Raw genomic sequence first — 21,365 nt, forward strand, 5'->3', positions numbered from 1 at the left:
AGTGTGTCTGAGAATGAGTGTGTGTGCAAGTGTGAGACACAGTGTGAGAGTGTGTTTCACAGATACAGTGTGTGTGAGACACAGACTCTCTGTGAGACTGAGTGTATGAGACCAAGAGAGTGTGTGAGTGACTGTGTGACACATTGCGAGTGAATATGATACAGTGTGTGTGTGAGAGAGAGAGAAAGACATTGACTGTAAGAGAGAGAGTGTGTGTGTGACAGAGATACCTCCCCCCTCCCTCTCTCTGGTTGTCAGGCCCCCCCTCTCTCTCTGGTGTCTTAGCATTACTGTGCAGGACGCTGAGCTCTGGCTGTGCTTCAAGGAACTGACCAATCCTATTTAATAGAATGCACCTCCAACATTCTGAAGCCGAGAAACCTCGTGTGGTTGGTCACTTCTGCTTGTGACAAACCCGGCAGTATGTGATGTCAATTCAGGAGATGGATACAGAGAGCAGGAATGCCTCAGCCATGCAGTCAGCTTCAGAATGTTGGAGGTGCATTTTATTATATAGGATAAGACACTCAATACACAAATACCTCCATCCTTATCAATAAGGACTAATAAGATGACAACCATGGAAGGAGAAATGCCTCAGAATTTACAGCTCTCCAAATTTAACAGTATCTGTGATTTCTCTCAATGGAGGGGGCTCCTATATCTTTCAGTATAGGTCGGGAGTTAGAATTTACAGCAGCACTTTAACAGTGCTCTAATTAGGTTCAGCATTGGCTAAAAATACCTTCTATAGCAAAAGCTTCTGATTTTGAAAGTGTGTTTAAATTTTTATCAAAATCCTAGATTTTTAAATATTTATCAAAATTTGTTTCACAAAGGTTTCATAGTTGCAAGGAGACTTAAAATAAATCTGACGGAGTCTTGAAAAGTGATCAAATTCACTCAAATTGGAATCAGCTCAGTTAACAGTAGATTTAAATCAGATTACCAGCACTAGAAATAATTAGATGTTGATTTTCTGATTTAAGGGTTTATTATTTAGAATTTAACCAATTTTAAAAAACTTTAGTTCCTTGTCATTCCACCAGACCAGTCTTTCTGTGGTTCTGCTAGCAGGTGGAGAATGGACTACTGAACTGTCATGTCATCACCTAAGAATCCTGTGCAACCCTCTGGTGAGTCAGTATTTCTCAGTCTTTAGCAGATGGTAGGCTTCCTGTGCCACTTCTGGTGATCCAATAGAACTACTTCCATTTCCTTATGCCATCATGTACAAAAGCAGCAGCCTTGCTGGACTTCCTGACTTTCTTAAAAAAGATAGGGGTGTAACACCTGTAGGTCCCAGGTCCCTCCCCAGACTAACACTTTTTCTTAAGAGGATAAGTTTTTTTGTCCCTCTGATCTTCCCCTTGGGGGGAGGGGGGAACCCTTAAGTGTCCAAACTTAATTGCTGTTCAAGACAAATTGACTAGCAGCTGCTCCTATTAGTGCTTCTTTGACCTTGAAGACTTGTTTTTGACTATTGGTTTTCTCTGTCAGACTAACCTCCATGCATGGTGTCTGGTGTGCTCTCGCTAGGCAACACCCGCAGGATAAAAACAAACACAGTTTGTAGGGCGCAAAGGTCAGCTACCACATTGGTGAGGAGAAAACTGTGGTTTCCTTTCCTTTCGGTGCTGAAGAATGGTCGGACAGACAGCGTTCTGGTTCTTTTGGCCAAGCACAGGTGGCAGTTAATGTGTCTGAAATGGAGGCAAATCAAATTTACTGCCTGAGATGAGCTTCCTAGGGTGTCTCCATCCACACTGGCAGGGACGGATCCTTCTCTTGTAGGCAGAGTGCAGGACTTGGGCTCTGCTCATAACTTCTGCCTAAATTTATTCCTTGTTGCACAGAGCCTTTATATAAGCAGATTTACCCTCTACTTCTTTTGCTTTACCTAATGTCCTTGGCTTCTTCTCCTAATATAGCTGTTAAGTGGACCAGATTGGAAAGTACTACTACTAATCATTTCTATAGCGCTACTAGATGTATGGAGCGCTGTACATATCATATGCAGATATTTTCTCTATCCCTAGAGGATACGTTTTTGTACCTGGGGCAATGGAGGGTTAAGTGACTTGCCCAAGGAGCTGCGGTGGGAATTGAACACAGGTTGCCAGGATCAAAGCCCACTGCACTAACCAACCATTGGCCTACTCCTCCATTCAAATGCACTTGATATTTGTTATTACTACTATTTATTTAGATCTTGCTCACACCTTTTCAGTGGTAGCTCAAGGTGAACTACATTCAAGTACTCTGGGTATTTCCCTGTACCTGGAGGGCTCACAATCTAAGTTTGTACCTGAGGCAATGCAGGGTTAAGTGACCTGCCCAAGATCACAAGGAGCAGCAGTGGGATTTGAACCAGTCACCTCTAGATGTCAAGACCAGCGCTCTAACCACTAGGCCACTCCTCCAAGGGTAGAACAGGATAGATAAAGACTTTCTATAATCCCTAGAGCGGAGGAGGAGCTAGATTTTAATTCAGTAGAGCAGCAGTTTGGGATAGGAGAAAGACATCCTCTCTGAAGTGGATGAAATTCCACTGGAAGAGGATTTATTTACGATATTTGTAAGTTGTACTATCAACATATTCTAGGCAGTACACAAAGCCTACATACATAAAACCACATCATTTAGAATATGTTCAGAAAATATTTGATAAAACAATATAATCAGAAAACATAGGCTTGTGTAAATAGAATACCCTTAAGCTGTTTTCTGAACTGTAAAACTGAGCTTATACTTTTAATTTCATAAGGAAGAGTATCCCAAAGACAAGCCTCTTCAACCTGTACCATTCTGGAATGGTAAGTTTCAAGTCTAACATGTCTGAAACTAGGAAAATCCAATTTGTCAATCAATCTCAAACTATGACTTGGACGATATATTCTCAGTGAAGTTGCAAAAGCTAATGGTACATCATTAATCAGTGCCTTGTGTATTAAGAGCAATACTTTAAACTGAACACCAGAACATACTGGGTGTCATGGTCTATACATTTGGTAAGGAGGACTTAGCTTCTTTAACTTCCCTGGTTTTGTCCACTCTTAAGATTTTGGTAGATAAGCCTAATTCTGGGTTCCAAAGACTCTTTTATTGGTATCAGAAATGTTTCCAAGGTGTTCCCTACCTCTTAAAGTGATAAGATATCTGTAGAATAGGAGGTCCAGATGCCAGTTTTGTGTTAAGTGGTCTACAGCAAGGCTTTACCCGGTAGCATCTTAGCAATCTGAAGGATTAATGCTGCATAAGGTAGATGTGGTGGTTTATAAAGGGAGTTGGGAAGAAGTTGGACAAGGTTATTAGGCACATGATTGTAGCACAAGACTAGGGGCCACTCAATGAAATTACTTTTAACACAAATAGGAGGAAATATTTTATCACACAAAGAATAGTTCAGTTCTATAACTCGCTGCCAGAGGATGTAGTAATAGCAGTTAACTTATGAGTTTAAAAAAGGTTTGGACAAGTTCCTGGAGAAAAAGTCCATATTCCGCTACTGAGATAGAAATGGGGTCACTGCTTGTTCTGGGTTTCGTAGCATGGAATGCTGCTGCTATTTGGGTTTCTGCCAGGTTCTTGTGATCTGGATAGGCCTCTGCTGGAAGTAGGATATTGGGCTAGATGGACTATTGGTCTGATACAGAATGGCTATTGTTATGTTCTTAAAAATGTTGCATTGCAGTGGTGTGGAAGATGAATGCACCAACTTTTTAGGACTGGAGGTCTCAGTTAAGAGATGTCTATCAGATGGAGAAACTGACTGTCCATTTGAATTCTAAGGAATTAGTGAAGGGCGTGAGCTATTATGGAACAAGTTTGGGGGGGGGGGAGCAGGACCATGTACTATATTTGTGAACTATGTTTGTTGGGTAGTAGTTAATTGATGTGGGGCGTTTGCGTAAAATTTTAGTAACTAATTTAAAAATATCTCTATGGCATAAATGCACAGGTGGTTGGTCTCTCAATTGAAAGAAAGCTCTGGAATGAGGAAGAATTGGATAAATGTAAAAGGTTACTTGTAAATCTGTCCTCTATGGAAATACTTCTTTATAGAAAAAGTGGCGGTTGCGTGGAATGGCATCCCAGTGGAAATAGTGGAGACAATCGGAATTCAAGAAAGTATGGGACAAACATAGTATATAGATTAGTAGATGTATGGATCGTCCGACTGGATAGGCCATATAGACTTCGTCTGCCGTCATTTTAAACGTTTCTATTAGATTACTCCAAAATCTGCATGCCAGCACAAAACTGGTTAAAAGGATTCCATATATTATCAAAAAGCAATAGCATCTCTAAGTTTCTCCATGGAGATTGTACCACAAATATGCTGAAAACGTTCCAACCAAAAAGAGGGTGACTCACTTCCAGAATCTGGCCATAACCATCTTGAGGTTAATAGCAAACTGTTGGCCTACATCTCATATTTTCATTTAATAGCCGGGTTATTACACCCCAAGTGAAACCTACTCATATCAAGGGAGATCTCAAAGTGTGAGATTTTGGAGCTGTACAAAAGGTTATAGGGATTTATTTATTCATGACATTTATACCCTACCTTAGCCCAAAATAGACTCAAGTTCAATGTACAAACAAGCAAAATTGAATAAAACATATAATGTACAGAATATAACAAACTACAATAATTTCAAGAAGCAAATACATACATGTGCAGTAAGTAACCAGGGATTTAGATTATCTCAAGGACAAACAAATAAATTAAGGGTGGATATAGGTAAGAGCATAATTAGGCATGACTGGGTGGGAAACGAAATTAAGAAAAGGGTGTGGGTAAAATTCAAATAAGAGTTCTTTGTATTCAGAAAGGCCAGACTGAAGAAATGTGTTTTTAGAAGACTTCTAAAAGTTAGGTATTCATCTGTAAACTTAATTGATTTAGAAAGAGAATTCCAAATTTTGGTGCCTTGATAGGAAAAATTAGCAGAGTGAATTGTTTTAGATATCACATTCTTACGGATAGGGACATTTTTAAAGAAGAATTTTTAGATGACGTTTTTAATTTTAGAACAGAGTCACCACATATCATAAAAAGTACTGATCTATGATTCCTACAAAGATACGAGACACCCATTTGAAGGGGTTAACACCATACGAATCAATCTTTAACCTAGTTTTAATGTTTTATGTCCCTAGAAAGTGATAGACCCAAGTTTTCTCCCCACAAACTGGGTCTCTCTCAGCTACAACTTTCATCCAACCTGAAATACCTGATTAATACGCAGAGGTGTATTTTCAAAGCACTTGGACTTACAAAGTTCCATAGTAACCTTTAGAACTTTGTAAATCTAAGTGCTTTGAAAATGAGCCCCAAAACCTCTTTAGCCAAGGCTTTATCTGAAAAATAGGTTAAGTCCTTCTCTATGAAATATGAGATTTTCAAACAAAATGTTGTATAAAACAATCTCTATGGTCCAGAAGCTTAGCAAAATGCCTTATTTGGACATAATGAAAAACAAGGACAACCTGTAGGCCCATTCTTTCTTCCAACTCCAAAATTGCTTCTTGTCAAAAGTTTAGCAAAGGAAGGGCAACTATCTTACTAGTATATCAGTTCCCTTCCAACAGCACATTATGGCATTAACCAGATTAGATTTACTAACCACAGTACCACTTAGCTGGCACCACACCAACAGGACCAGAAGCCAACTATGCTCTGGCACTACATTCTCCAGATTCCTGTTCTGTGTTTGTTTCACACTATAAATCTCGTTTAAACAGATACATTTTATAACAATATTTATGTTCCTACTTAGGATGCACAAGAAAGGAAATCTGAGATGCTTGCTTTGAGGCCAGATTAAGAATCTATTCCTTAAAGGTTTTTTTGGACCATAATATTTAGGTTTTCCTGAAAGTAAGCAAGGCAACAAATCGGCTCAAGAAAGTTCTTGCCGTACATCAAGGACACTGTTTCCCTAAGCTGCACACCCGTGCACCTTTTTCTAGACTGATGCACAGCAGTTTTGTACTGCCATGCAGCAAAGTCTGCAAGCCCTTCCGCACTTCCCTCCCACTGCTGCTGCTTTTCCTGACCAGCAGCAGCACTAGCAAAACAGCAATTTCTCTGCCTGCGGCTGCAGGTCCCATCCCTTCTGACATCACCTTCCTGTTACAGGGCAGAGCCGGCAACTGCACTAGAAAAAGTGCAGCTCTGTGAGCTATATCTGCTGTTTTGCCGCTGCTGCTGGTTAGGAAAAGCAGCAGTAGCAGTGGCTGAGGTGTTAAGGGCAGATGCTGTACGGAAAGGGAGGACAGAAAGAGAACAGAGTAAGTGAAAGGCTAGAGAATAAGAGAATAGAAGAACCGAACTAAGGAAAGGAAAAATGTTTTAACTGATAATTTTGTTTCCTTTAGTCACAGCAGATTCCTACATGGCAGAGTTCAGTTTGGTACTTTATCGCCACCTGCTGGTAGATGGTCATAACCCAGAATTCTCTGGATTTGTCTGCTGCAGGTAGACACAGTACAAAGAGAAATTGAAGACTTGATACTAAGAATGAATTAAATTTGGATGAAGAGAGAAAAAAATAAATTGGAAAAAAAAAAAAGCCAAATAAAAAGGAAGGAGAGAGAAAAAAAATGACAAATGGACAGGAAATCCTAGAGAGTTAAGAGATGGAGGAAATCAGAAAGCAGATACTGGAACCAACATAATTAGAAAATGTAAATGAGCAGACGACGGTAGAAACAAGAAATTTTATTTTTAGTATAAGATAAAATAGTATGGTAGCCAAGCTAATAAAGGTTAATATGAAAATAAGATGACTGTCTGAAAATAAAAAGCCTTGTTGTAGGAGGTGGAAGGCCTCCAATCTATATATATAAAAGGCAACCCCAACGTTCTGAAGCCTCCACGGAAGTTGAGGCGCCCGAGATATCCGGTGTGCCCTGGAGTATCTGCACCGCCCTCGCGTCAAAACATCGAGGGCGGAGCTATTGACACTAGAGGGCCGAAACGGCCCACAGCGAACAAGGCAAGTAGCTTCGAGGGACGGAGGGAGGGGGCCCCTTGCTAGCGCCCGTTTCATTCCGCTCAGAAACGGGCATTTTTTCCTAGTTATTTAAGGTAAAATTATGTATCATACCTGATAATTTTCTTTCCATTAATCATAGCTGATCAATCCATAGACTGGTGGGTTGTGTCCATCTACCAGCAGGTGGCGATAGAGAGCAAACTTTTGCCTCCCTATATGTGGTCATGTGCTGCCGGAAACTCCTCAGTATGTCGATATCAAAGCTCCATCCGCAGGACTCAGCACTTAGAGAATTACACCCACAAAGGGACACTCTGCCCAGCTCACCACCGCCGAAACGGGGGAGGGGAATTAACCCAGCTCATCCCCACACAAGTGGGGGAGGGGAATCCGTCCAGCTCATCCCCGCGGAGCGGGGGAGGGACACCACACCCGCCGATGCGGGGGGATCTGGCTTATCCTGCAACCGCAACCGCGGGAGGAGCTGACTGACCCTAACACCGCCGAAGCGGGAGGGGTACAAAGCTGCCCTACAGCCGCACGAAGCGGGAGGGAGTGCCGGCAGAATTTAAGTCTCAATCCAGCCCCGTAAAACGGAGGGGAGAGGAATGCAGCAGCTCACTGTAACACAAACTCGTCTCAACTCTTGAAGAATCCAAGTGAAAAAACTTGAACACGAAGTCCTCCTGAAGTAACTGAAGACTAAACTTGAACCTAAAAATTAAACCAGAATATAAACAGTACAGATATCTGGGAGGGGCTATGGATTGATCAGCTATGATTAATGGAAAGAAAATTATCAGGTATGATACATAATTTTACCTTCCATATCATCAAGCTGATCAATCCATAGACTGGTGGGATGTACCGAAGCAGTACTCACCCAGGGCGGGACATTGAAATCCCTGACCTCAACACTGAAGCTCCAAACCGGGCCTCCGCCCGTGCCGCCACAGTCAAGCGGTAATGCTTGGAGAATGTATGGGCCGATGCCCAAGTTGCCGCCTTGCATATCTCCTCCAAGGAGACGGACCCGGCCTCTGCCATCGAGGCCGCCTGAGCTCTAGTGGAGTGAGCCTTCAGCTGGATAGGCGGCACCTTCCCTGCGGCCACATAAGCCGCTGCAATGGCTTCCTTGACCCATCTTGCCACTGTAGGCTTAGCAGCCTGCAGACCCTTACGAGGACCTGCAAACAGGACAAACAGATGATCCGATTTCCGGAAATCATTGGTCACTTCCAAGTATCTGATGATGACTCGTCTCACATCCAGATATTTAAGAGCAGAGTATTCCTCTGGGTAGTCCTCCCTACGAAAGGAAGGGAGACAGAGCTGCTGATTCACATGGAAGCGAGAGACAATCTTGGGCAGGAAGGAAGGCACTGTGCGAATAGTCACTCCTGCCTCAGTGAACTGCAGAAAAGGCTCTCGACATGAGAGCGCCTGGAGCTCGGAAACTCTTCTGGCTGAAGTGATAGCCACCAAAAAGACTGCTTTCAACGTCAGGTCTTTCAGAGATGCCCTCGACAAGGGTTCAAAAGGCGGCTTCTGTAATGCTCTTAGCACCAGATTGAGATTCCACGCAGGCACCACCGAGTGCAGAGGAAGGCGCAGGTGATTAACTCCCTTGAGAAAACGCACCACATCTGGCTGCGAAGCCAGGGAAGCACCCTTCAGGCGGCCCCTGAAGCAAGCCAGGGCCGCTACCTGGACTTTAAGGGAACTGAGCGACAGGCCTTTCTCCAGACCTTCTTGCAGGAATGCCAACACTGAAGAAATTGTTGCAGTGAATGGAGAAAATAAGCCTGCTTCACACCACGCTGCAAAGGTACGCCAAACCCTGGCGTAAGCAGTAGAAGTAGAGCGCTTCCTCGCTCTCAGCATAGTGGCGATGACCTTGTCTGAGAAGCCCTTCTTCCTCAGACGCTGCCGCTCAATAGCCAGGCCGTAAGACCAAAGGGGGAGGGATCCTCCATCACCACGGGACCCTGATGCAACAGGCCCTGCTCCACTGGCAGCCGCAGAGGATCGTCGACTGAGAGCCTGATCAAGTCCGCATACCAGGGACGTCTGGGCCAATCCGGACCCACCAGGATTATCCGGCCTGGATGCTTTGCCACCCGGTCTAGCACCCTGCCCAGCATGGGCCAGGGCGGGAACACATAGAGAAGCTCTTGTGTCGGCCACTGTTGGAGAAGAGCATCTACTCCCAGGGATCGAGGGTCCCGTCCTCTGCTGAAAAAGCGCGGCACTTGGCAATTGGCCGATGACGCCATCAGATCTAGGCTCGGCTGGCTCCAGCGCTTCGTGATGTCCAAGAACGCCTGAGCAGATAGCTGCCACTCTCCGGGCTCCAAGGTATGGCGACTGAGAAAGTCCGCCTTGACATTCATGACTCCGGCAATGTGGGCCGCTGACAGCTGCTCCAGGTTCGCTTCCGCCCACTGGCATAGACTCATAGCCTCCTTGGCTAGAGGGGCGCTCTTGGTACCTCCCTGGCGGTTGACATAGGCCACAGCCGTGGCATTGTCCGACAGGACCCGTACTGGCTTCAACGCCAGTACCGGGATGAACTCCAAAAGCGCCAACCGAATGGCTCTGAGTTCCAGGAGGTTGATAGACCACTTTGCCTCTGCAGGAGACCAGAGCCCCTGCGCTGTCCTTCCCATGCAGTGGGCTCCCCAGCCCGACAAAGAGGCGTCCGTCGTGACAACAATCCACTCCGGGGTCACCAGAGGCATTCCTGTGGACAACTTGTCTGTCTGCATCCACCAGCTCAGCGCCTTGCGCACTGCTGGGTCCAAGGGAAGGCGCACAGCATAATCCTCCGACATCGGAGTCCAGCGCTGCAGCAGAGAGTGTTGTAGTGGTCTCATATGAGCCCTGGCCCAGGGCACTACTTCCATCGTGGCCGTCATAGAGCCCAACAGCTGCACATATTCCCAAGCCCGAAGAGGAGAGGCTACTAGGAACTGGTCCACCTGAGCCTGAAGTTTGACAATCCGATTGTCTGGCAGGAACACTCTGCCCACTTGGGTGTCGAATCAAACTCCCAGATACTCCAGGGACTGAGTCGGGCGCAGCTGGCTTTTCTCCCAGTTGATGATCCACCCCAGGGAGCTCAAAAGAGCAACCACCCGGTTCACAGCTTTGCCGCACTCTGCATAAGAGGGGGCTCGGATCAACCAGTCGTCCAGATAAGGATGGACTTGTACTCCTTCCTTCCTCAGGAAGGCCGCGATGACCACCATGACTTTGGAGAAGGTCCGCGGAGCAGTAGCCAACCCGAACGGGAGGGCTCTGAACTGGAATTGTCGGCCCAGGACTGCAAAACGCAGAAAGCGTTGATGGGGAGGCCAGATGGGAATATGCAAGTACGCTTCCTTGATGTCCAAGGATGCCAGGTACTCCCCTGCCTTCACTGCCGCTATAACAGAGCGGAGAGTCTCCATGCGAAAGTGCCGAACTTTCAAGGCCCGATTGACCCCTTTGAGGTCGAGGATAGGCCGTACAGAACCTCCTTTCTTTGGTACCACAAAGTAAATGGAGTAACGTCCCTTGCCAAGCTGATTTTCTGGCACCGGAACGACCGCACCCAGGCGGATCAGATTGTCCAAGGTCTGCTGCACTGCCACAGCTTTGACCGGAGACTTGCAGGGAGAGAGTACAAACCCGTCTCTTAAGGGTCGGCAGAACTCTAGCTTGTAGCCGTCTTTGATGACTTCCAGCACCCAAGCGTCTGAAGTTATTGTGGTCCACTCGCCCAGAAACGAGGACAGCCGTCCTCCAATCTGCACTGGGGTGTGGACCAAGGCCCCGTCATTGGGTACGAGACCCTGGGGGAGGACCGGAGGGAGCACCTCCGGGACGGCGGTCTCTGCGAAAGGAATGCTGCTTGGGGGAGAAGTTCCTCTTGAAGGAAGAGGAGGCAGAAGAGCCCGACCTGCCCGGGCGGTACCGACGGGCTTCCTGAAACCGTCCTCTGGAGGTACCGGGACGAGTACTAGCCCGAGCCCTGACCTCTGGTAACTTCTTGCCCTTAGACGTGCCGAGATCGGTCACGATTTTGTCCAGCTCGACCCCAAAGAGCAGCTTGCCTTTAAAAGGCAATTTCGCTAGGCGGGATTTAGAGGCGTGGTCAGCAGACCAATGCTTCAGCCAAAGCCACCGCCGCGCAGAGATTGTCTGAGCAATGCCTTTAGCTGAGGCCCTCAAGACATCATACAGCAAGTCTGCCAAATAGGCCAAACCCGATTCCAGGGCCGGCCAATCAGCCCTCAAGGAATGATCCGAGGGGGAAGCCCGCTGCACCAAAGTCAGGCACGCCCTGGCCACATAGGAGCCGCAAACTGAGGCCTGCAAACTTAAAGCAGCCGCCTCAAAGGACGACCTTAAGGCCGCCTCCAATCTTCTGTCTTGGGCGTCCTTTAGGGCCGTGCCACCTTCCACCGGCAACGCCGATTTCTTAGTCACCGCAGTGATTAAAGAATCCACGGTAGGCCACAGATAGGTCTCACGTTCACTTTCAGGCAAAGGATAGAGGCGGGACATAGCCCTAGCCACTTTAAGGCTCGCTTCCGGGACATCCCATTGAGCCGAAATTAAGGTGTGCATGGCATCATGCACGTGGAAGGTTCTAGGCGGGCGCTTCGTCCCCAGCATAATGGCAGAGCCAACAGGGGCTGAGGGAGAGACGTCCTCCGGAGAGGAAATCTTCAAAATGCCCATGGCCTGCACTAACAGGTTGGGCAAATCCTCTGAGCTAAAGAGCCGCGCTGCAGAGGGGTCATCCGCTCCATCCGAGCGGGGATCCGTCTCCTCCAAGGAATCCGCAAAGGACTGTTGGGAGAACTCAGATACGCTGCCCTCATCTACATCGGAGGAGACAAAGTCCTCCAAGGCCTGGGAATCAACCCGAGGGCGTTTACCTCCGGGGGCCTCAACCTCTTTAGCAGACGAGGGAGCAGGGGCAGCGTTTTGCATAAGGAAGGCCTGATGCAGCAGCAAAACAAACTCGGGGGAGAAACCCCCCAGACTGTGCACTTCCGCAGCCTGGGCTACAGCCCTAGACGCACCCTCAACCGGCGCTCGCAAGAGTGGGGGAGAGACATGCTGCGCATCCAAGATGGCGTCCGGCGCGACACTCCGCGAAGGAGCCGCGCGGGAAGAACGGCGCTTAACTTTAGCCGCTTCTGTGCCGTCGCCCAAATTAAGGGCGTTCATGGCATCAATGTCTCCCACCTCAAGGGCGGCCCAAGAAGAAGCCGTCCGAGCCGCGTGGCCGACCAATATGGCGGAGGCGAGCCGCGGGGGATGGGCGTTTATGGCGGGAAAAACCGCCACGCCGGAGGAAGGACCGGGACACTCAACGGTCACGAAACTGTCACCCAACAAGGGCGAATCAGACTTTAAGACCCCCGCATCCCCTCTGGAAGCGCACACGCGATCCGGGGAGCGACTCTTTGCGCCCTCACCCTCCGACGCCATGGGCCACGTGGAGACCAATCGGGGAACCCCCTGCCCGCTATAAAAGGTAAAAATTACCTGCTGTCCGCTCCGAGCTGTAACGACCTGGTGTCCCAGTGAGTAGCTGCAATAAACGTTTAAATAAACGTCGAAATAAACGCCTTTAAGGACGTTCAAAAATTTTTTTTTTTTTTTTTTTTTTAAACGGAGCCAGCGGGAGGGGGGAGAAAAGGAGGGACCTGGCGCCACCAGGTTTGCACTTGCTCAAGAAGAGCTCTCAACCCCAGGCACTCAACAAAACCTAAAAATTAGGCTTGGAGGCCTAGCCAGAGCTGCTGCTGTGTGTGACCACCACCTGCTGAGATAGAGAACATACTGGGGAGTTTCCGGCAGCACATGACCACATATAGGGAGGCAAAAGTTTGCTCTCTATCTCCACCTGCTGGTAGATGGACACAACCCACCAGTCTATGGATTGATCAGCTTGATGATATGGAATATACAGAATTCCTCATATTTGGACAGGGAGAAATGGAGGTTTCTCTCTTTCTAAAACAGGGGGAAGCTTGCTGGAATAGCAAATCACTTCACTTTCTACCCCTCTCTTGCCAAGTCAGGTGATTAAACCTGATTGCCCACAATCTCTCTCTTTGAGCAAGGTCAGGCCTCAGGGAATACAGCAGACAGAAGTCTTTCCCAGGTCTTTTGTATAAGGCTACTTCAAAGCAACTGAGATTGACTATCTTGTAACAGTGAGGGAAATAACACTTGCAGAAGACATCTTAACTAGAACAATTAGATCAAACACTATATTTCCCTGACAGGCAGATCTCTGGAGTCCACAGCAATAGTTCTATTATGCATTTCCTTGAACATAAGAGAATCTATGTTACGACATAAACACAGGGTCTGAGCTGACAGAGAGATGTAACACCTCTAAAGGGAAGCAGTTTTTAACTCTTGTCTTTAGACTAAGAATGACCTGGGCTGTCAGAAGGAAAGTAATTAACTCTTGCCTCCTCTTTTTAGAATTAGAATAAAAATAAGAAGGGATATACTAAGGTAAATAGATCAAAGGTTCTGAGAAATATATTCTTGTGTGAGAAAAGCTGTAAAGATGAATAGAAGAGATATAATATCCAAAAAACATTTAGACAAGAGACCAACTGCATCTTCAAAGGGAATGTAAACAGATGCTATTCACAGGACATCCTGACTGACTGTAAGATGCCAAATAAGGGGGTGAGAGAAACCCTCCTCCTTCCTGTAGTCCTTTTGTATTGAAAGGGAAAAGAAACACTATATATTATTTCTCTGCCAGATAGGAGGCTGGTCAGTGTGCAGCGCTCTTGGCCTCACGCCAGAGAACTGAGAGACTGCCCTGATCAACTTTCCATTGTAATTTCCATTTCTATATATGTTCTCATTTCTGTCATATTCTAGACTATTTCTTATTATTTATCCTAAATCTCTGAATAAAGAATAAACCTGTGTTTTCCCCCAACGGAAGCTTCTCTTGTTTTTTTTCTCTTTTGTTTTTATTTGAATCCAGCTGTCCGATTTCTAAGATACAGTTGAGAGGATTGTTTTGCGTGAGTAGTGCTGGCTTGGTGACGGCTCTGGAGTGCAGCACGAAAGGCGCTAACAGCCTCTGAAAGCTAAAGTAGCTTTCTGTCCTGACCTGAGAAAAGTGGTTTTGGACTCTGAAAGCTAATTGAAAAGTGTATTCAGTCCAATAAAATGGTGGTATCTTATTTTCAGTTTTTTTTGCTATTTGTTAATTTGTAATATGTCCATTTTGAAACGTCTGCTATATTTATATGCATCACTTTCTTTTTCACTGGTGTTGCAGTGTATGCAGAGTCAAACTTCTTGAGGGTCCAGTCTAATTTTTGTCTACATATTTCTATTTTTTAATTTGTGGTTACTTATTCTATACTGGGTGAGGATCTGTGTCCTGCAAGATACATAAATTTGTTAGCATTGCCTGTCTTTACTAATCTGGCTTGTTTAGTTTTCCCATAGGTGTACTGAAATTCTAGTGCTCACTGCAATGTTACTGGTGTTGCCATTTCCTAAGTAGAATCTTGTTTTGTGGCTCATGGAAGTTTCTGCTCTTATGGTATAGTAGAATTGCCGTATAGGTCCCAGGTATAGTTGGTTTTTCCTTTCCAAGAAGGGCTTACTATCTAAGCTTTTTATGTAAGGCAGTGGAGGATTAAGTGATTTGTCCGAGATCCGAAGAAGCAAACATGGTATTTCAACCCTGGCTTCCCCAGTTCTCAGTCTTTTGTTCTAACCATCAGTTACAGGTAGTACAAAATAACATTTATTATCTTTATTACTTGTACCTAATGTTTGGTGAACAGTAAACTATAGGCTAGCACAGCTGAAGCTGGAGGAGGAGGAGGAGGAAGAGGGGAGAGAGAAAGAGAGACCTTAGCAGGGAACACTGATCAAGGAGTGACACCCAGAGAGGAAATTTTTGTTTTAAATTCCCTTACCAATACACAATCATATTGCAGTATACTCAAATGTATATTTACAGATCCTGCAAAGCTAAACATCTGAAAGGTACAGCTATTCAAGGTGCTGCATCTTCCTGCAAGGTTATTCTGTACAGCTGACCAAATTAGAGATAGAGATTGCCATAGCTTCTTAGGTCATAACTTAGAATAATTTATTCATGAGAACACCCTGAGATGTGTTATTCAGCATTAATTTTACATTGCTTATGCTTTGACTGTGGTGATTCTTCTCTTCCTTTTGAGAACCTGAGAAATTCTGAACAGTGCCAAGTTTGATCTTATGAATGTCAGTATTTTGTACATTTTTTCAGTACTGCAGCATGTTGCTTGTAATGTTTTTTTTTTAAATTCATTCGTTTAAATTCTGAATAACACAGGCACATAAAAACAAAGTTTTTGGTCATGTTTTTTGGCTACTATTTTTTACAATGTCACTTTGGATGAGTTATTGTCTAACATTCACATTTATTACAGGAAATAGCCACCAATTCCTAGTTCTTATAACAATCTAAAAATCTACCTTTCTTCTCCCCTCTTCTTTGCGGTCAAATGCACATTGTTGTTTGCACTGTTCACAAGTCTGAGGAGGTCCATATTTCTTCTCAGAGTTTGTACACCGTTGACACTTGGTGCCAATAAATGCCGCAATGATATTACAGTACTGACAAGGTTTAGGCTGTAAGACAAATTAAGTATTACAATATAGTTAGAAACTTATTTCTAGCAAATTAAGTGCAAGGAACTTCTGGAAAAAGAACATTTAAGCCCATGTTAAAAAGGCTGCTTCTAGTGAAATTGCCCTTCCTATCACAGCACAAAGTTCCCAAGTCACTTCACATTAAACAAGTCAAGATGCTGGCTCACTGCTGACTAAGACTTTGGGGTCAATATAGAAAACGTACTACACAGAACAAATGAATATTTCCATTTTGCAAACTTTCATGCACTAGAAATTTCTTTCCATGTAAGGAGGGTACGGCAAAAAGCATGCCAAAATACCAGTAAAGATGAGCTAATTTTAGTGCACTTTGCTTTTTGATGCACTGTGATATCCTAAACACAGTATTACAACTAATGCAGCAAAATGTGTTAAATACTGGCACAGTTTTCTTTTAGGGAAAGGGAATGGGACTTGATATACCGCTTTTCTGTGGTTTTTGCAACTACATGAAGTGAAGAAAAAGTTAAAACTTAACTTTCTTTTACTTCTCGTAGGAAATAAATGCTACATACAGATCTAGCTTTGGTTGGGGGGGGGGGGGGGGGGGGGGTGATTGGTAAGGTTGGGTAAGAACCTCCGGCCTCAGAGTAGTTTCTGACTCAGGAGGTCTCAACTTGAAACTGGACCAGTCAAACTATAATTAAAAAAAAAAGGCAGAAGAAATTCAGTATTTCTAGGTGTAAACTGAGTTTAACTTCCATCTCTATACACTCAAGATAATAAAGTCAGGCACACATTTTAAATTACCATTTTAGCATGTTTATTCTGTTGCTACTTTTTGTACAAATTTTAAACGCATCACTCATCTCATTACATTAGTAAACATTTTACATTGTAGATAAAAAGAAACCCTAAACATTAGTGCTGATTTTCATTAGTCTTATTACATCAGCTCCATAGAAAGGGAACAATTTTCACAAGTGTGTTGCTAAACAGCACTTTTGAAACTTATGAATACAGATCTAGTAAAATATTTATATTCCTTCATAACAAATTTGTGAAATACTAAAGAACTCAAAGCAATGCTCCCTCTTTGCACTGAATGAGATCCTTCCGCAGACAAAGCTGTCTGCTTCGATCAAGAATAGCCACATCCGTTTAATATGACTATATTAATTTAGCAATTGTGATGTCAAAAAAATGTTTTTTCTTAACTAAATTATCTGCTATATTAAAATTAAATGCCAGCTTACCGTGCCGAACTGTTTAACATTTTGTGCACATTTCTTGCATATTGTGTTTGTTTTGCTATAAGACAAAAGGATTATAAAAATTCAATAGCACATCCACAATATTCCAGATTTTGCATCAAATTCTATGTACAACAATTTAAACTACATTTTTAAAAGGAAAGAGGAAGGGAGAAATCTTAGAATTTGAAAACAGAAAGCTCCTCCTTAGTGTTCAAGTGACTAGACATGTCCAAACCTACTAAAAAGATATTGGATAAAAATCAGCTTAAAACGCCATGTTAGCTGCATAAAAGACAACAGGATATCTGGACTGGGACCTTACTGATGTCCTTCAATTATACAGCACTGCCACTTGTGCAATGTGAGCTTTATAAGTAAAGGAAGTCTAGAATATAGGTTCACAATTTTACCCAAGTTCAATATGTTATTGGCTTCTAAAGGAGGGCTAGGTATTTTTGGACATTTATTTTATTATATTTGTATCCTGCACTTTCCCACTAAAAGCAGGCTCAATGCGGCTTACATAGTAATAGGTAACACAGAATTTTGTTATGTAAAAGTAGGAAATTAAGTATAACATAATAGAAGGATGGATGGGTAGGTAGGTAGAGACAGGTGATAGAGAGAGGAGGGTAAGGTGGGAGATAGATTCTGGGTCAATGTCGTTTTCTCTTCAGTATATGTAAGGTAGATGGGTTCATGAGATTAATCTGGGTCTTTTGGGTAGGCTTGTTTGAATAGATAGGTTTTTAGTGCTTTTCTGAATGGAAGGTGGTCATGGATTGCTCGGATAGGTCTAGGGAGAGCGTTCCATAGACGGCTACCCAGGAAGGAGAAATTGGATCCATAATAAGTTTTGTACTTGAGACCTTTACAGCTGGGGTAGTGCAGGTTGAGGTACTTTCATGAGGATACAGACATGTTTCTTGCTGGAAGGTCGACCAGATTTATCATATAGTTCGGAGATTCTCTGTGTATTATCTTGTGGATTAAAGTCTGGGCTTTGAAATTGATACGGTCTTTGATTGGGAGCCAGTGCAGTCTTACACGGAGAGGAGTTGCACTCTCAAAACGTGATCTGCCAAAGATGAGTCTTGCTGCTGTATTTTGGGCGGTCTGAAGTTTTTTTAGGATATAGGCTTTGCAGCCTAAGAGAAAATACTGTTGCAGTAATCAGCATGGGTAAGTACCGTGGATTGCACTAAATTCTGGAATGTTTTCTGGGGTAGATATGGTTTTACGCGTTTCAATATCCACATCATTGTGAACATTTTCTTTGTGGTGGATGTGGCGTGATTTCAAATGCACTGGATAAGTCAAATTGTAGAAGGAGGATGCTGTTTCTAAATGCAATTTCTTGTCTGAATTTGGATATTAGGTTGAGTAGGACAGTTTCTGTGCTGTGTGTGGGCTGGACGGAAGCCCGATTGTGACTCACGTAGAATTTTTGTATGTAGTCGTTGATTTGAGAGGTCACCCTGTTTTCCATCAATTTAATTAGTAGAGGAATGGAGGCGATGGGGCGGTAGTTGGTGACATCGCTCGCCGGTTTCTTAGGATTTTTCGGTATTGGTGTAAGCAGTATCTTGCCATGTTCAGTGGGGAATGAACCTTGCTGTAGCAGAAGGTTTAGGTGGGATGTGAGATCTATGATAAAGCGTTCTGGGGCATTTTTCATTAAGTAGTTGGGGCATGGGTCAAGATGGCAGTGAGATTTGGAAAGTTTGGCGAGTGCTACAGACTTCTTTTGTGGTAAGGAGGGTGAAGTTTGTCCATGAACGGTCAGCTGGAATTTCATCTCCATAGGGGTCCAATTCGTTGAGAAAGGAATCAATGTTAGTACAATCTTGTGGAATTGTGCTGCAAAGATTGGTGAATTTGTTAATGAAGTTATTTGCCAGCTGGTCAGCAGATGGGCAGTTTGTGTAGGATGATGTGACTGGGTTGGTATTAATAAGATTCTTTATGAGTTGGTATTGTTTTTTTATGTCTGTACCGCTGGTTAGAACTGTTTGTGTGTAGTAGGATCTTTTTGCTTGTTTGATGGCATTTTTGTATTTCCTGTGTGACTGTTTCCATGCATTGTAGGTGTGTGTCTCTCTAGTTTTGTCCAGTGCCTTTTCTAGTTTCCTGGTTTGTGATTTTAGGGTTTTTAGTATGTCATTGAACCATGGTGTGACGTTGCGTCTGTGTAGGGTTTTTGTACGTAATGGGGCTATTTCATCTAGTATAGTTTTGCATCTGTTGTCCCATTCAGTGAAGAAGTGATTTGAGTTAGGTTGTGTAGACCAATTATTATATATTTGTTGCCAAAATCTTTCCTTGTCGATCTGTCTTCTAGTGGTGATTGTTATTGGGTCTTGTTTAATAAGCTGACCTTTTTTCTGCCACAATAGGGATAGAGTTGCTTTGTGATGGTCTGACCAGGGGGTGGCGGACCACGTAATATCAGAAAGGAATCTTTCTTTGGGACCACGAAATAAATGGAATAACGACCCCGCTTGCGCTCCGCCGGCAGGACAGGGCAAATGGCCTGAAGGTCCAAGAGCCTCTGTAGAGTCTCCCGAATCGCCTCCGCCTTGAGACGAGAGCGACAGGGAGACTCCAGAAAGATGTCTGAAATGGGCCTTGCGAATTCTAAGGCATAATCGTCTCGAATAACTTCCAAGATCCACTGATCCAAAGTAATTTGGGCCCACCTCCGATAGAACTGAGCCAGCCGAGCTCCTACGGGAATCAGAGGAGAGCCCTTCGCACCTTCATTGGGAAGCCCGCAATGGGGAGCGAAAACTCGCAGCTGAGAATCTACCTCCTCTGCGGTAACCGCGAAAGGACTGAGCCCTGTTGAAAAACCGAGGTTTCTGAGTCTGAGGACCCCTATCAGATAGAAATCTACGGAAAGAACGCATGCGACCACGACCAAACAAAGCCCCGCGACTAGACTGCCAAGGTCTATCCTCCGGAAGACGCGGGACCTTAGAATCCCCCAGGGACTGAACCAACTTATCCAACTCTTCACCAAATAAAAAGGAGCCTCTAAAGGGGAATTTACTTAATTTAGACTTGGAAGCCGCATCCGCCGACCAACCTTTCAACCAAAGAGAGCGACGGGCTGTGACCTCCAAGGCTAAGGACTTAGCAGAAGCCCTCAACAGATCATACAGAGCATCAGCTAAAAACGCAGAGCCCGTCTCAATCTTAGCCACTTCCACATCAATGGCTCCTAGATCATCGGAAGAGCGGTCCAAAACTCTTTCCGCCCAACGAAAACAAGCTCTGGCCACCAGAGAACCACAAATAGCCGCTTGAACAGCCAGAGAAGAAACATGAAAACTTTTTTTTTTAAAAGAGTGTCAAGTCTCCTGTCCTGAGCATCGCGCAACGCCGTTCCGCCATCCACTGGAACCGTGTTGCGCTTGGTAACAGCCGAAACCACGGCAACTACCACTGAAAGCTTAAGTAAGGCTCTATCAGCCTCTGACACAGGATAAAGAAGCTGCATGGACTTAGAGGGGCGAAAGGCCGCATCCGGGACCTCCCATTGAGGTTTAATAACTTCCCAAATATCTTGATGCATAGGGAAAGTTTTTGTGGAGGCTCTGGAGCCCTTAACCAAAATATCCACCTTTCGGACCCCTGAGTCAGGAAGGGGATCCTCAAAATGCAAAGTAGAGGATACCATAGAAATGAGATCCTGCAAATCCTCTCTATGGAACACTCTAGCCACCGCAGGATCCTCCCCCTGAGTCAAAGGTACAGCGTCTGAATCTAAAGAAGAAGGATCTTCCCAAGAATTGTCCACTAATTCCTCTTCCTCCTCTAAAAGGGACATATCATGATCCTGATTTGAAAGAGATTCCAATTGCATGTCCCAAACCCTAGGTCTCTTGGGAGGGAGGGTAGTAGTGACAGGCTCTTGTGACACTGCTGTACCAGAATTGCCCCTCTGCATTAAAAACGCCTGATACATCTGTAGAACAAACTCAGGAGGAAACCCCCCTGCCTGAGAGCTGGCAGCCTGTAACATAACCCCCGATTCCGTATCAGCTAAGGCTGCAGAGCTGCGCAAAGCAGACGGACCCCCTGCAGTAACAACCGGAGCTGGACTCAAAATGGCCGCCGTTCGCACCAAAACTCCAACGCTACCCCCCCCGAATCTGAAGCCTCCGCCGTCGACGCTACCGCCATCGCGGGAGAAGGGCCAACCGCCAAAACGGACCCCGCAGTCGACGGGAGAGGGGCAGAAGAAACATCAACCGCCGTGCAGTATTTACAAGCGCCTGAGGCATTAACGCCTCGACGCTGACATACAGCGCACCTCTTCAACTTCTCCGACATTTCGGAGGGAAAAACCATGCACGCGCCGACGCGGTTCGGCGAGGTAATTGCAAAATAAATAACGAATTCCCCGATATAAAACTACAAACGGCACTGCTAAAGCAAAAACAGC

General features: G+C 44.9%; 1 protein-coding gene across 1 annotated transcript in view; it reads right to left on the minus strand.

The window, feature by feature from the left end:
• The window catches only part of LOC115468476 (protein FAM76B), a 94,132-nt gene that overhangs the window by 63,719 nt on the left and 9,048 nt on the right, over positions 1 to 21,365 (minus strand). Inside the window, exons 3-4 of the mRNA XM_030200218.1 lie at positions 16,916 to 16,970; positions 15,522 to 15,677 (exon numbers count right to left, since the gene is read on the minus strand). Coding sequence (XP_030056078.1) covers positions 15,522 to 15,677; positions 16,916 to 16,970 — 211 coding nt within the window. The remainder of the gene's footprint in view (positions 1 to 15,521; positions 15,678 to 16,915; positions 16,971 to 21,365) is intronic.

The sequence above is a fragment of the Microcaecilia unicolor genome, chromosome 4 (assembly GCF_901765095.1).
Source record: "Microcaecilia unicolor chromosome 4, aMicUni1.1, whole genome shotgun sequence".
NCBI classification, from domain to species: Eukaryota; Metazoa; Chordata; class Amphibia; order Gymnophiona; family Siphonopidae; genus Microcaecilia; species Microcaecilia unicolor.